Below are 17,594 nucleotides of genomic sequence, written 5' to 3' on the forward strand. Positions count from 1 at the left end.
CTGCTGCTAGTCCCCATACACTGAAAATATTGTAAATAAATAAAATCATTGTTCTCCTCTTGTAATACAATGCATCTCTACTGCTGTAAATATTGTATGGTTGATCAGTTGCTATCATGTACATGAAATCAATCTCTTTTTGTAAAATGTATTGTTACTGATATAATGTATTTCTGATGCTGTAAATATTGTACTATTGATCAGTTACTGTTATGTAAATAAAAGAATACTGCAATCTCTTTTCTGAAAACAAAATGTATTGTTTCTGATAGTAAACACGAGTTAATTTGATGTTTCTGTATTATTAGTAGTTGATCCTTTCACCACTGAAGTTATTGAAGGGCGAAAGCAAATAAGAACAACTTTATAGAACATGTTTTTTATTTACATACTATCATTCAGCTTAACAGAACCATCAAATAATTGTTTTTATTTGTTTTGAATTTAACCTGAGTTGTATTCAAGTCTGTAGATGCGACTATGTACATGGGAATTCCTTCTGTAAATTCAGCCTCCACTGATTTTGTAGTTACAGGCTCAAAACTTACACACTTTGGTATGGGGGGGTGGGGGGGGGGGGGGGAGGATATGGGCATTGAAGCATTGCTCCCTTGATCAGTATTTAAACTGTTATTGTGCAAATACTGCACAAATCCATGGTATGTCCCTCTCACATATGGATGCCAATGGCATAATCTATCTGCGTTGATTGATGATGGACAACTTGATGTTTTAGAAATATAACTGTATTCAATGAGGTTAATTCTAGCAGTGCCTCACCATGCAAATCCACTATAGACACTTTATTATAAAACATGTGAATGTCAATAGGGGTATGAGATGTGTCATTCTCATATGTCATCTCTCTATCTCTATAGTCCCACTCAGACCATGAATATTGCACTTTAGCACTGGCAAATTGTCCATTTTATACCTTGATATATCTATTTCAAAGTCACTGTCAGATGCCTTACTTACATTTACACATTTAGAACGACCTACAGTTATATTCTATGTGTTAACAAATACAGTAACACTTTTTTTTTGGCTGCTGTGATTGTGCTATGGCATGGTCAGATGACACCAGGTCTGTGAGCTGTGATCGTGGAAATATCTGAATGTCTTCATTCAACCCTGGATCAGGTGTTCATTGCAGCTGCTCTGCTCATGCTACGGAATACTCTACTAACACCAGAAATCTTGTGGGCTGCAGCTGCTGCTGAATGTTTGTAACAATTATAGCAAAACACTGAATATAGTGAAGCACACACAATAATAATAGTAATTAGAGATGGGTTAACATAATACATATCGACAGACATCTTTCCAGCTATCACTGCTTCTGGCAGACTTCTTTCTGGACAGCAAATGATGATATTATTATAGAACCAGATCCTCAAGGGGTGGAGAGCTGAGCTTGCACATCATTGGCTACAGAGTAGGGGCACTCTTGGCAGGGGGTGCTTCATGCAGACTATAGGAGCATGTGGAGCAGGATAGTTGGGGCCCCCTCTCCTCCCCTCCCTTCTCCCTTCCTTGACCTTGGCATATGTTTCCTGATATGGCCTTGGAGTTAAGGAAGTGCTGATGCTGCTGTCAGTGATGTGTGATGTGTAACTGTCTCTGTTGTAATATGACACTGGAAAAAAAGTGCTGACAGGTACTGAGTCAGCGTTTTCCGACAGAACCTACAGTGCCCTACTACTCAGACACTCATAGAAGAAACAGGAACTGAAATTATGGACACCGAAGCAAAAGCAGAAATTCTTAGCTCTATTTTCCTTCACAAACGATAATGCGGAAGTATTACCCCCATGTAATTCTCGTGAACTACAAAGAAGAGTGATACAGATGTTAGTGTCACTGCTGTTAAGAAACTGATGAAAAATTGAACAAAGATTCAGGGTTCTGGCAGAATATCTTTCAGATTCTATACAAAATTTGGCAGAAAGTTAACCCATCTCTTACTCACAATATACCAAAGATCTCTCGAACCGAATAATGTGCCCATTTCTTGGAAGAAAGCACAAATCACACCTATGTACAAATAGGGTAGCAGAAGTCATTCACAGAGCTGTTGTACTATCTCCTTCACATCCATTTGTTGTAGGACCTTAGAATATATTTTGAATTCAAACGTAATGGGGTATTTAGAGCAGAATGACTAGCCAGCATAGATATCGCTATTCACACATAGATCAAGGCAGTCAAGCAGCTGCAGTATTTTTTGATTTCCGAAAAGCGTTTGACGCAATACCACACCTACACTTACTATCGAAAAGTACGACCATATAGGGAAACAAGTGAGATTTGGGACTGAAATGAGGATTTCTTCATATGAATAGCACAGCTTGCAATCCTTGAATAGAGAGTCGATAGATGCAGAAGACTTCAGGTGTGACCCAGAGCAGTTTGCTGGAACCCTTGCTATTCATGCTGTATATTACTTACTTGCCAAACAATATTAATAGCAACCTCAGATGGTACAGTTATCTGTCATGAAGTACTATCTTACTATAAGAGGCACAAATATTCAGTAAGATCTTGATAAGATTTCAAAGTGGTGCAGAGATTGGCGACTTACTTTAAACATAAAGAAATATTGTACACTCCACAGAACCAAAATATTTAGTGTCATAAGCTTGCAATCTCAGTGAGTCACAATTGTAATTGGTCAACTCATTCAAATACCTGAGTGTGTCAGTTTTTATTGATATGAAATGGGACGATCACATGTTGTCCTCAGTTGTAGGTAAAGAAGGTGACAGTCTTTCCTGCATCACTAGAATACTAGGAGAATTCAATCTGTCTACAAAGCATATTACTTGCAAGACACTCGTACAACCCATCCTACAACTGAGTTGGAGTTTGCAAGACTCATGCCATATAGGACCAACAGGGAATATTGAGCGTATACAAGAAGGTCAGCTCAAATGGCAACGGGTTTGTTTGACCCATGGGGGAGCATCACGGAGGTGTAGAAAAAATGGAACAAGATAACTTAACAGGTCTTCATTGTGTTTTGGGGGGGCGGTATACTGAACCTGTTATAATTTCCTGGTTTGGCAACATTATGGCTGGAGCTTCAAATTTTACTTCTATGCATAGTCCACTTACAGCTATAACTTCATAGTTTAGATTCACACTATTTTTAACATATACAGATACACCACCATGTTTAAAACTTGTTCTACAGTAGCTGGTTGCCAATTCATATCCAAATGGTACACTTAATTTTAGTTCCTCATTGTTAAGCCAGTGTTCATTTATTGAAATAACAGTGCAGTTTAAGTTTTCCGGCCAATACTGAAGTTCATTAAGTTTGTTTTTAAGAGACTGCACATTAATATGTAAAAACACTACACTTGTAATTATCTTTTGTGGTTTTGCTCTAGCCCTTCAACAAAACATCGTTGAGATGGGATGGAACTGCTGCTTTCCTCTTCCTCAGTATATGAACATTTCATGGATTTTCCAATGCTGACTGCTCCTTTAGACGACATGGTGGTGAAGTTCTTGTCTTGTTAAGGGGATGAGTGGCTGAAAATAAAAAAAACGTTGGATTTGCTTTCTGTTGCATGTAGGATGGGCAACAGTTTCTGCTGCATGTGTTGATGTTTCAGCTGTTGGTCCTATCACTGATGATTCTGCTGATTTTGACGATGCTGCTTCTCCTGCTGCTGAGACTGGTCCCATACCGGTACACTGAATTTTGCTGTTCGCTCTCTCCCTGCTCGCAATGATTTCATTTATCATTTTACACACAAAGTTTTTTCCTTCGTAATTTAGATGCATTCCGTGTTTTGTATGCTGACATCTGTCCAATTTGCCTATATCAAGGACGCTACATTTTCTTCTTCTTCTTCTTCTTCTTGCATTACGGCCTCTGTAGGACCACGGGTAGCCCCTTCGTGGACTGCATTTTTCTCTTCTTCTCCCAGAACCTCTTCATTCTTTCTCTTCTCCTCTCCCACTCTTCTTCCGAGATCTTCAGTTTCCGTTTCTCCTGGCGGCCCCACTGGTGACATTCTAATCTTTTCCTGTATTCTTCTCTGTCATTGGTCTCCGGCATATTTGTCGATGTATATTTGTTCCTCCAATTTTCCTTTCCTTCGACCTTGATCCCCAATTCCAACCAGTCCTCCCGAAGTTCAACAATCCACTTGGTTCCTGTCTTTCATCTTGTCCTCCCTGTTGTTTCCCACACTCTCTTCGTCATTCTGTCCATATTCATCCTAACTACATGCCCAGCAAACCCTGCCCTTTTGAGTCTGATTTCCCCGGATATTGTTCTCATTGTTGTTGTTGTGGTCTTCAGTCCTGAGACTGGTTTGATGCAGCTCTCCATGTATGTTCCGGTACAATTCTTCCCTAGGTCTTCGCATCCACCTCTCTCCACCTCTTTTGGGACCTAATATTTTTCTCAGTATCTTCCTCTCTTCTTTCTCTAGTTGCTCTGCCCCATTTCTTCCTAGTGTCATCGTCTCAGCAGCATATAATACTGCATTCCTCACTGTTGCCTTGTAGTGGCTTATCTTTGCCTCTGTGGATATATTCTTTTTATTGTATACCTCTCTCGTCATGCAAAAGGCTGACCTCATCTTCTTTATCCTCTCCGTTATTCCCTCCTTGCTCCTGTTCCTTCCTGTTATAAATTCTCCCAGGTATTTAAATTTGTCCACCATTTGCACAGTGCCTTCCAGTGTTTCGCAGTCTGCAGTGGTGTTTAATGACTTTGTCTTGTTATAGGCGATCCTCAGTCCCATCTTTCTGGCTACCTTACTTAAGTTGTCGAGTTGTGTGTCTGCGTCTTCTTCCATCTCACTTACTATTGCTATGTCACCTGCAAAGGCTAGGCAGTCCACTTGAGCCCTGTTGTCCTTTTTGTCCCCCACATGGGTCTTTGGTATTCACATTTCCTCGTTTATTGCGCTCCACCTGATCATTTCATCCAGTGCTATATTGAACAACAATGGTGACAATCCATCTCCCTGTTTAACATCAGTCTTGATCTCAAATTCTTCTGACAGTGCTCCTCTGAATCTCACCCTTGCATTTGTGTATGTCAGAATTTCTTTTATGAGTTCACGTGTAGTTCCATCAAGTCCTCTGTTCTTCAGGATCCTAACAATGTCTGTCGATGGAGTCATATGCCTTTGTGAAGTCCACAAAGGTTATTACTGTCTCTTTGTTTTTTAAGGCCCTATGTTCTGTCAGTTGCTTCAGGATAAATATCTGTTCTACACAACCTCTTCCCTTCCTGAATCCCGCTTGGTAGACGCCAACTGTACTTTCTACCTGTTCTTCTACTCTCCTGAGCAATAGTTTTGACAGCACCTTGTATCCGACCTCTAGTAGCGATATTCCTCGGTAGTTGTTTGCATCTCTCTTGCCCCCCTTCTTGTGTATTGGTACTACAATTGCATTCTTCCATTCTTCTGGCAACTTCTCTGTTCTCCAGATCTGGTGAATTATGTTGGTCATGTTGTCTATTGCTTTGTTGCCTCCCCACTTTATCATCTCGGCTGCTATACCATCTTCTCCAGTTGCCTTATTATTCTTCATATTGCTTATGGCACGTGAGACTTCATCCCTGGTTGGAGGGCGTGGCTCTCTCTCTTCTGCGTCAGTCCCCAATTCCAGCTCTTCTTCAGGTGGTTCACAGATCAGCAGGTCGTGAAAGTATTCTGCAAAAATCCGACAGTTCTCCTTCGCACACTGTCAGCCAGCTCCCCTTTCTTATCTCTTATAAACAGTTCTCTAACCTTGTATCAAATCAGACTCTTATTGAATTTCCCGAAAAAGTGTCTGCTGTTGTTTTTCCTGAAGTTGGTCTCAATCTCGTCCAGTTCCTGCTTCATCTTTTGTCTTCTGGTCCATCTTATTGTTCGGGCTACTTCCTTTCTTGCTCCTAAGAAAACTTCCCATTTTTCTGCGTCCTTCATGCTGCTCCAGTCTCTCTAGGGTTTCCTGCGAGTCTCTACCGCTTCCTCACTTTCCTTGTTCCACCACTGGTGCTTCAGTTTCTTTTCTTCCTTTCCCCATAGCTCAGCCTGTTTCGCCATATTTCGCTTCATGTCGTCCCATTCATTGAATGATTCAATTCCTTCCTGTCTTGTGACAGCCAGAGCGAGAGCACCAGCAGCAGCGAGTACTGTTTGTATAAAGCGTTTATTTTGCATTTTGTTTACGACCTTCCCCTAAGGAAGGGATTCTATTTGTGTTTATCTGCTCTGCATAGTAACTAACAGTTCTTGATAAAACTTTACGTAGTTTTCGTGTTAGATTTCTTAGTGTTTTCTTGATCGTTTAGAACAGAAAGCGCCCTAAAACCGTTTTTTTGTTTGTTTCGCGGCCGTTAGCCCCTAGTCACTTGAATCAGCAGTTGTCTTGTGACAGCCAGAGCGAGAGCACCAGCAGCAGCGAGTACTGTTTGTATAAAGCGTTTATTTTGCATTTTGTTTACGACCTTCCACTAAGGAAGGGATTCTATTTGTGTTTATCTGCTCTGCATAGTAACTAACAGTTCTTGATAAAACTTTACGTAGTTTTCGTGTTAGATTTCTTAGTGTTTTCTTGATCGTTTAGAACAGAAAGCGCCCTAAAACCGTCTTTTGTTTGTTTCGCGGCCGTTAGCCACTAGTCACTTGAATCAGCAGTTGTCTTGTGACAGCCAGAGCGAGAGCACCAGCAGCAGCGAGTACTGTTTGTATAAAGCGTTTTTGTACTTATTTGCTGCGCTTAGCTTTTAAATAGTTTTTCTGGGAAAACCTAGCGTAGTTTTCGCGTCTCGTATTTCAGTGAGTGTTTCTTGATTATCAGAGTAGCTCATCAGAAGATTATCTTGGGAATTTGTCACCGTATAGAGTAGGGTAAACATAGTCATGTGTAGGGACTGTGGTTGTTGTGAGCGGACGCAAGGAGAATTGGCCACTCTTCGGGAGCAGGTGGAGGCTTTGTCTGTTAGGCTCATCGAGCTCGAGGCGCAGGCGTCGGCTCGTAGTGGCGTTGGGGCAACTGTGGTGGGACCTATGCCTACTTCGGTGGCCTTGGAATCACATGGAACCCCTGATGTCGCTGCGTCTTCCGGCAGTGAGCATCTTACCGGTCAGCCATCACTCCAGGGTGAATGGCGGACAGTGGTGGGCTCGCGCGTGCCTGGCCGAAAGGCGAAGGTGGGATCTGGCCGCGTGGCAGCTGCCTTACCCCTTTCCAACAGGTACGGGGTGCTTCCTAGTGGTGATGACATCGTTTCCGAGCCACCACAGGATGCCTCGCCTGTTGAGCCAGTGGCCGATTCTCCGGCAAGGTCCCGACAGTCACAGAGGGCGGGCCTATTAGTTATAGGGAGCTCCAACGTTAGGCGGGTTATGGAGCCCCTCAGGAAAATAGCGGGTAGGTCGGGGAAGAATGCCAGTGTGCACTCGATGTGCTTGCCGGAGGGTCTCGTCCGTAATGTGGAGGAGGCCCTTCCGGCAGCTATTGAACGCACTGGGTGTGACCGGCTGCAGATAGTAGCACATGTCGGAACGAATGACGCCTGCCGCTTGGGTTCTGAGGCCATCCTTGGTTCCTTCCGGCGGCTGGCCGATTTGGTGAAGACAACCAGCATCGCACGCGGAGTGCAAGCTGAGCTTAATATCTGCAGCATAGTGCCCAGAGTCGATCGCGGTCCTCTGGTTTGGAGCCGTGTGGAGGGTCTAAACCAGAGGCTCAGACGACTCTGCGACTATAATGGTTGCAAATTCATCGACCTCCGTTATTGGGTGGAGAACTGTAGGACCCCCCTAGACAGGTCAGGCGTGCACTACACACCGGAAGCAGCTACTAGGGTAGCAGAGTACGTGTGGCGTGCACACGGGGGTTTTTTAGGTTAGAGGGACCCCCCCTTGGGCGAAACGATAAAATACCTGACGGCTTACCAGAGAGGACATTATCATCGTTGATAAAGAACGTCCGTCCTCAGAGACCAAAAACAGGAAAAGTTAACGTAATATTGGTAAACTGCAGGAGTATCCAGGGCAAGGTTCCTGAATTAGTATCTCTTATTGAAGGAAATAGTGCGCATATAGTATTAGGAACGGAAAGTTGGTTAAAACCGGAAGTGAACAGTAACGAAATCCTAGACACAGAATGGAATATATACCGCAAGGATAGGATAAACGCCAATGGTGGAGGAGTATTTATAGCAGTAAAGAATTCAATAATATCCAGTGAAGTTATTAGCGAATGCGAATGTGAAATAATCTGGGTTAAGTTAAGTATCAAAGGTGGGTCAGATATGATAGTCGGATGCTTCTATAGACCACCTGCATCAGCAACCGTAGTAGTTGAGCGCCTCAGAGAGAACCTGCAGAACGTCGTGGAGAAGTTTCGTGATCATACTATTGTAATAGGGGGAGACTTCAATCTACCAGGTATAGAATGGGATAGTCACACAATCAGAACTGGAGCCAGGGACAGAGGCTCTTGTGACATTATCCTGACTGCCTTGTCCGAGAATTACTTCGAGCAGATAGTTAGAGAACCAACTCGTGAAGCTAACGTTTTAGACCTCATAGCAACAAATAGACCGGAACTTTTCGACTCCGTGAATGTAGAAGAGGGTATCAGTGATCATAAGTCAGTGGTTGCATCAATGACTACAGGTGTAATAAGAAACGCCAAGAAAGGAAGGAAAATATATTTGCTTAACAAGAGTGATAGGGCACAAATCGCAGAATATCTGAGTGACCACCATCAAACGTTCATTTCTGAGGAAGAGGATGTGGAACAAAAATGGAAAAAATTCAGAAACATCGTCCAGTACGCCTTAGATAAGTTCGTACCGACTAAGGTCCAAAGCGAGGGGAAAGATCCACCGTGGTATAACAATCATGTACGAAAGGTACTACAGAAACAAAGAAAGCTTCATCATAGGTTTAAGAGTAGTCGAATCATAGCTGATAAGGAAAAGCTGAACGAAGCGAAAAAGAGCGTAAAGAGAGCAATGAGATAAGCATTCAACGAATTCGAACATAAAACATTGGCAAACAATCTAAACAAGAACCCTAAAAAGTTTTGGTCATATGTAAAATCGGTAAGCGGATCTAAATCCCCTATTCAGTTACTCGTTGACCACGATGGCACCGAAACAGAGGACGACCGAAGAAAGGCAGAAATACTGAATTCAGTGTTCCGAAACTGTTTCACTGCGGAAAATCGTAACACGGTCCCTGACTTCAGCAGTCGCACGGACGCCAAAATGGAAAATATTGAAATAAACGATATCGGAATTGAAAAACAACTGCTATCACTTAGTAGCGGAAAAGCATCCGGACCAGACGAGATACCCTTAAGATTCTACAGTGATTATGCTAAAGAACTTGCCCCCTTCCTATCAGCAATTTATCGTAGATCGCTGGAAGAACGTAAAGTACCTAGCGACTGGAAGAAAGCGCAGGTCGTTCCCATTTTCAAGAAGGGTCATAAATCAGATGCGAATAATTATAGGCCTATTTCGCTTACGTCAATCTGTTGTAGAATAATGGAACATGTTTTGTGTTCTCGTATTATGACGTTCTTAGATAATACAAATCTCCTTCATCATAACCAACATGGATTCCGCAAACAGAGATCATGTGAAACTCAGCTCGCCCTATTTGCCCAAGAAATTCACAGTGCCGTAGACACTGGCGAGCAGATTGATGCCGTATTCCTGGACTTCAGGAAGGCATTTGATACGGTTCCGCACTTACGTTTAGTGAAAAAAATACGAGCTTACGGAATATCGGACCAGGTTTGTGATTGGATTCAGGATTTCCTAGAAGAAAGAACACAACATGTCATTCTTAACGGTTCAAAATCTGCAGATGTAGAGGTAATTTCGGGAGTACCGCAGGGAAGCGTGATAGGACCTTTATTGTTTACAATATACATAAATGACTTAGTTGATAACATCGGTAGCTCCGTGAGGCTATTTGCAGATGACACGGTTGTCTACAAGAAAGTAGCAACATCAGAAGACTCGTACGTACTCCAGGAGGACCTGCAGAGGATTAATGCATGGTGCGACAGCTGGCAGCTTTCCCTAAACGTAGATAAATGTAATATAATGCGCATACATAGGGGCAGAAATCCATTCCAGTACGATTATGCCATAGGTGGTAAATCATTGGAAGCGGTAACGACCGTAAAATACTTAGGAGTTACTATCCGGAGAGATCTGAAGTGGAATGATCACATAAAACAAATAGTGGGAAAAGCAGGCGCCAGGTTGAGATTCATAGGAAGAATTCTAAGAAAATGTGACTCATCGACGAAAGAAGTAGCTTACAAAACGCTTGTTCGTCCGATTCTTGAGTATTGCTCATCAGTATGGGACCCTTACCAGGTTGGATTAATAGAAGAGATAGACATGATCCAGCGAAAAGCAGCGCGATTCGTCATGGGGACATTTAGTCAGCGCGAGAGCGTTACGGAGATGCTGAACAAGCTCCAGTGGCGGACACTTCAAGAAAGGCGTTACGCAATATGGAGAGGTTTATTATCGAAATTACGAGAGAGCACATTCCGGGAAGAGATGGGCAACATATTACTACCGCCCACATATATCTCGCGTAATGATCACAACGAAAAGATCCGAGAAATTAGAGCAAATACGGAGACTTACAAGCAGTCGTTCTTCCCACGCACAATTCGTGAATGGAACAGGGAAGGGGGGATCAGATAGTGGTACAATAAGTACCCTCCGCCACACACCGTAAGGTGGCTCGCGGAGTATAGATGTAGATGTAGATGTATGGATCGATTGTGTCTTAATTTGTCGTCTGTGGCAGGCTGTCCCTGTTTGGAATCCAAAGGCACTTAACTTCTGTAAGATAGTGATCCGATTCTATTCTTGTGTTCTTCCTGACCTTTGTGTTCATGATCTCTTTAGCATTTGTCCAGCTCATTGCTATGTGGTCAATCTGGAATTCCCCAAGGTGGGCGCCTGGGTATGCCCATGTCTTTTTCTTACACGGTTTGGCCCTGAAGTGTGTTGTCATCAATCTCATTTTGTGTTCTCGACACACGCTACATTTTCCAAACAAAGAATACATTTGTTTTATTTTAATGTTAGTTTTTCGTATCTATTTGTTGACACACGAGTGATACATTAGATCACATCTGTGTGGTAACGTTGCAACTATTGTATTTCGTTGTTTATTGCGTTCCGGGTACTTTTTTGGTTCCATTAGGCAGTTATTTGCAATATCATTTGCACCCGCTATACACACGACGTAGTCATTGTTTCCCGACATTTTATCGTGTAAGTCGATACCGATAATGTTTTTCGTTGTTGCTCCTGGCTTTACTATACCTATTTCGTGGTATTTTTTGTTTTCTTTGAAAAGTCTCGCCATATTTTTGCCGGGACTGTCCGTTAAAAATAATACACTACTTTCGAGTTTGCACTGTTCTACATTTTTGTTGATATTGTCTTTTTCATTCGCCCCGTTGCTTCGTGCAAAAGACGCATGCTCAATTTCTCACCGTCACTGTTTGCCTTACTTCTGAACTTAGAGCCTGTATCACCTTTCTGTTGATAAGGTTTGTTCAAAAGTTCATGTTCCCTTAAAACTTTCTTGTAGCTATCGTTATTTATTTTACAGGAATTACTAAGCAAACTACTTCTTGATGATGCAAAAGCACTTTGTTTACTTTTGGAGTTTTCGTAATTTATCGTAGATAACACATCACAGACATTGTTGTGCACTAATTTACGCTGCTTTCACACTTTTTTTGGTTTCCGACACTCTGTGAACTGTTTATACACGTATATTTTGTCAACTTATCCGAATAAGTAGAGTTTTCTTTCATCGTTTCTTGCTTCAACATCAGCTTAACGATTTTCTCCGTGTCATTTCGCAATGGTCGTCAGATTCGCCGTGTAGCTTATGAAATAAATTAATATGTGAAAACTGCAGCCGCTTGAAGAGCCATTTCCTAGGCCATTTAGATTGTTCTTGTTTAATGCTAGCCGCGAACACAGATAACAGCGGAATTTCCTGTGTAACTGGTTAGTGTCCTGAAGCGAAATATCCTTTGTGAATGGGTACTCGCTTGCCGCTGAAACTTCTTTCCCAGACCGACAGGTGCGGGCCAGCAGCAGACTGAAATTGTGTCATGTGGACGTACGTGATTTCCGGCGATTTATTCCAAGCACAAACATATGCGTAGATATCAGAGTATACAGATCATCGCGTGTGGCCCGCCGTATACGTCAGCATTTTTATCGATAGTGTCGACAACGCTATCGATAGTCGTGAAAGTGCACAGTGACGAGTACTACTACTAGTATCGTTTGAAGGAGCGAAACGTAAACAAACTGCAGGATAAGCGTGTGACTCTAAAGGAACTTGTGACACTGTTATTTATGGAAACACACCATTGGAAATGTCCACCGATAAGAGTCTGGACGAGTACGTTACCTTCAAAATATTAATGTCCGTGAGCACTGGCAGGAATCAAAGTAGAAATATTCTTTTTGTTGATGTAACCTGTGACATTATTTAAACTTCCGTACCTGAAATATTTCCGACAATCTTGCTTTATCGGGATCAGTTTTACAATTAATTGTGTAATTCAGAAAATGTAGGAAATATTCGTTGTACAGACACATTTGTGAAGTGTGTATATGGAACGTCAGGCGTAAAACCCATTTACATTCATTATGATGAGATGCGGCAGCATGTCGTGTGTTGGAAGGAATTGTTTGGATTCATGATTTTTGTGGAGCCGTCAGTACATTTAAATAAACATTATTTAGAAATCTGAGTAAATCGGACTCAGAGTTTAGAGATTATATACTTGTTCAGTGGAGTTATCAGAATTTGAATACTGGCAGGAGAAATGATGGATGTCCATAGAATGTTGGCGTGCCAGACGCGTTTTTTAAGAAAGTAAATTGTTTGAAATTTTCTTTTCAGAGGAATTCGGTTTGATACCGTATTGCAAAGTATCATCCCGTTCATCAGTCTGCAACTATATTCATCAAACCACCGTAAAATTCGTTGCAGTGGTTACGTCCCTTTGTGCTAGTTTCCATTCACGCATGGAGCGCGGGAGGAATGACTGAATGACTGTGTGTGCTGTAATTATTCTAATCTTGTCCTCACGGTCCCTATGTGAGCACTATTTGGGGGATTGTATTGTATTCCTACAGTCATCATTAAAAGCCGATGCTTAAACCTTGTTAGTAGACTTTCTTGGGATATTTTGTCAATCTTCAAGAATCCGCCAGTTCAGCATCTCTGACAATCTCCCACGGATCAAACAAACGTGAACTTTCGTGCTGCCCATCTCTCTATTTGTTCAATATTCAATGTTAGTGCTGTTTGCCATGGGTCCCATGCACTTGAGTAATATTCTAGCACCGGACGCAAAAGTGATTTGTAAGCAATCTCCTTTGTAGATTGATTGCACTTCCCCAGTATTCTACCAATAAACTGAAGTTTACCACCTGATTTACCTACAACTGAACCTATGTGATGATTGTATTTCAGATCCCTACAAAGTGTTACGCCCGAGGTAATTTGTGAATTGACTGAGTCCAACAGTAACTTGTTGATATTATGGTCATAGGATACTATGTTTTCCGTTTTGTGATATGCACAATTTTACATTTTTGAGCATATAAGCATGCTGCTAATCTGTGCACCACTTCGAAATCTTATTAAAATCTGACTGAATACTTACGCAGCTTCCTTCATATAGTACTTTATTATAGGTAAGTGCATCATCTGCAAGAAGCCTGAGGTTACTGTTAATATTGTCTGGAAGGTCATTAATATACAACATGAACAGAAATGGTTCCAACCCTCTTACCTGAGGCACACATGGAGTTACTTCTACATCTGATGATGTTATTATACTTGGTTATAAGATAATGTACTATTCCTATGCAGCTGTGCTGGATACCTGAAACTCTTTCAGTGTGACCCAATGTGGCTGTTAAGTTTTGTACAGTAATTTAGGGGTCATTGTCCTTAAAAAAGAAACCTCAAATTACCTGAAACACACATGCTTTGCCAGTATCATAACGTTACCACTGTACACAGTACACATCTCCGTTATTCAGGTGTAGTTTTGAGAGAAAATGATTGGTTATTGTATAAATCTGAAAGTGGTGAAATAGTTTGGAGATTTCATGCCAAACTGTATTGATATGGGTGCATATGCTGGTGGCCTGTATTCATTACACATTCATATTAGATTTACTTTCATTTCAATTGATATGAAGTGAGGAGGTCCTCCAGGATGTGTAACATGTCAGAAAAACAATAATACATGACAAATGTTTACAAATCTAACAAATAAGCTAATGTATCATTCCACAGGTCCCAAGTGGAATGATCGTCATTTTTTTAATGAACACTATATGTAATAATCATTTTACAAACACTAATGCACTGAATTTAACATAAAATAAGTTTTTTTTATTTCTAAGGTAATAAACATATAATAGAACTACTATAAAACTTATTTACAGTGAACGCATTATTGCACTGAAATGGTGCAGAAGTTAGATTGTACTTTCTGCCATTCTTCAAACTTATAAGTCTTATATGTGTGGTGAGGCAGGACAAAGGTTTGATTTGTAAAGATGTCACAGTTACTCATGCACTTCACATTGTGTGATTTATACTCTGATGCCATTTTCATATGACTTTTTTCATTTATTAGGTTTGCATTTCAATCATGTAGCATAAGTGTGCTGTCTCACTAGAATGTTGAATATTATTTGCTCCTCTCCTGAATCAGTCAATTATGGTTTTTATGTTGAAGGCAGGAATATGATGGGACAGCCCCTACCACTCTGAAATACTAGTCATATCTCTGCAACATACATATTTTGTTACAAGCTGCTGATACATCAGCCTGTAACACTAACCTTGTAGGCCTAAAAATTTCCTACATAGCAAAGCACCAGATGAAATGTCACCGAAAACATGCACTGTATAAGAAACCTAAACATAGCTATCTGAAGATTTGCATAGACTCTCAAAAGTGGTTACAAGAATGAAACAAAAGATTTTATTGACTGGCACCTGTGCGTGTCCACAATTTTTAATGTAACCTTTGAATTTAACAAATTTGCAGCTGGTCTCAGTCGTGCTGAATAGAACAGCTGGACTGTTGTTTTTAACACGTTTTTCAAAAATCAAAGCTTTGTAACTGCAATAAATTTGTGTGTGTCTCATTTGAAATGATTAAATCTGATTTAAACAAACTGAAAGTCTGGGTTGGAATATGAAAAGGATAGACTGCTATTCACTGTAAAGATGCGTTGAGTTGTAGACGGGCACAATGAAAAGACCATTACATATAAGCATTCGGCCAAAACTTTCATCATAAAAGAGAAGCATACACACATTCACACAAACAAGCAAAACATACGAATACGCACCTACGCTCACTACCTCCATCCCGATTGCTGTGGGTAGCCATCTATCCTTTTCATGTTGTTGTTGTTGTTGTTGTGGTCTTCAGTCCTGAGACTGGTTTGATGCAGCTCTCCATGCTACTCTGGAGTCTTATTATGAAATATTAAAATTGCCAGATATACAAACTGTTTTACTGCTTCTTTTGTATTCTTGAAGAAAGAAAGAGAGAACCTTGTACTTGACATTTTTGCACATAATTTGCCTGTGTGTAATATGTTTTGAAGGCATCTAGGGCTACAGTAAAATTTGGGCACCATCAGCATGTTTTTTCCATTCTTTGTCTCAATAAGTTGCATCTTTTCAGCAAAGCCCACTGAGTCCGCTTGGTCCAAGAACCAGAGAAAAGATCAGAGTGCATAGTGTAGACATTTATGTGCATTAGGTGGATGTCTGTGGATTACATTTTGTTTACAATTGAATTTTGTAGAGTTGGATGAAGATTCAATTTTAAAATGTCATGGAAATTTGTATTTTCTTATATTGCAGACTTGCTGAAGAAGAACTCCTGAAAGAAGCCAAACGAGCTGCCGAAAGGGCATCAATAGCTGGTGCCCTGGGATGGCAAAAGTGTCCATTAAGACAAATGAACAAGACATTTCTCAACAACACTGTGATTAATATTATGCATGCGAACAAACTTAAAACAAAAAAAATGCAAAATAGGAAGGCTCATTATGACTATGCAAAGGAAGAATTACAGCATTCTACCCAGCAGCAGACAGTAGCACAAAAACAGTCAACATATCCAAAAGTCAGTGACTGCCGTGGTTCAGATTCTAAAAGTGACCTAAAGCATACCAAAAGTGGGAAAGTGAACAAACTATTTGTGCAGAGATGCAAGAATAAAGAAAAGGAAGTCGTTGATCTTAGAAGTGACAGTAAAACAATCAAAAATAAAAGTTATTAGTTTTACGTAGCCTAACTATATTATCTTAACTATAGTAATGCTGACATTCATGTGCATTAGTACAGTATACAAACACATCTGTTGATTCATCACGTCATTCTTGTTGTACAAAATAGAAAAATAACATAATTTTAATGACCTTTTGCAGTACAGGATACAGTTACGTAATCAGTGTTGTAATAGTTGTTCCTATCACTGCATCAAATATTGATAATACACTGGTGTAAGTAAGTGTGTTTCTTTACTTTCCACAAACTTATAGTTGATGTAATTCTAGCAACAGACTGTCCAAAGAACCTGATTTTTTTCTTTGTCGTTGTTAGCAGCACCTGATGTAAAACTGTATTTAAAGAATATGTTTTGTTGTGGTAGTAATTACATTAATTTATAAACTGAAGCATGACAAAGACAACACATTCATTTCAAAAGACAATGGTCTAAGTTTATTAACAGTATCCACAACAACATTACAGAGCAAAAAGACATGCCAGCTGTAATTCACTGTATACGTTTCAGAATATGTGTCTGACAGGGTTGTGTGTCCTGAATTTTGTTCGAATACATGTCACATCATCATTAACATAATGTCACTGTAATTATAAAAACAATTAATGAAAATGAGGAATAGCAGTCCCTCATCTATAGCTGACTAATGTGTGATGCTGAAACGCACACAACAGCACACAAATTCAACAAGCTTTTAAACTGTAGTTCTTTTTGTTATGTAAGTTCACACACATACATGACATCCAAACAAGATACAAGGCATGTTTTTTAAGTAAGTACTGTTTTGAAATTAAAAAACGATGTGCTAAGATATCTCAATAATTTTATTTTTACATGAAAGCCTGTACCTTAATCTACGCACTGATGCCATTAGTCTGACTCTTCCTTGTTTACGTTGTGTACTGAGTGTTTAAGATGCCTCCGATAATCGTGAGTCCCGTGACTGTGAAGTAAGGGCTGTTACAAGATTTCTTAGTGCTAAAGGCCTAAAAGCAATCGATATTCATCATGAGATCTGTGCAGTTTCGAGAGAAAACATTATGAGTGATGGAATGGTAAGAAAGTGGGTGAGAGCATTTAAAGATGGCCGCACAAATGTGCATGATGAACAATGGAGTGGGCGTCCTTCAGTCATTAATGAAAGTTTGGTGCAGGAAGTGGACAATAAGGTGAGAGAAAACAGATGCTTTTTGATTTCCTCCTTGCAGGATGAC

General features: G+C 40.6%; 1 protein-coding gene across 1 annotated transcript; it reads left to right on the plus strand.

The window, feature by feature from the left end:
• The first annotated feature begins 12,299 nt into the window (after positions 1–12,299).
• LOC126456723 (protein POLR1D-like) lies at positions 12,300–16,771 on the plus strand. Its single transcript, XM_050092462.1, has 2 exons — positions 12,300–12,443; positions 15,954–16,771. Exons 1-2 carry the CDS (start codon positions 12,418–12,420, stop codon positions 16,372–16,374), a joined length of 447 nt encoding a protein of 148 aa, XP_049948419.1. The 5' UTR covers positions 12,300–12,417; the 3' UTR covers positions 16,375–16,771.
• The last annotated feature ends 823 nt before the right edge of the window (positions 16,772–17,594 follow it).

The sequence above is a fragment of the Schistocerca serialis genome, chromosome 2, assembly GCF_023864345.2.
Source record: "Schistocerca serialis cubense isolate TAMUIC-IGC-003099 chromosome 2, iqSchSeri2.2, whole genome shotgun sequence".
NCBI lineage: Eukaryota > Metazoa > Arthropoda > Insecta > Orthoptera > Acrididae > Schistocerca > Schistocerca serialis.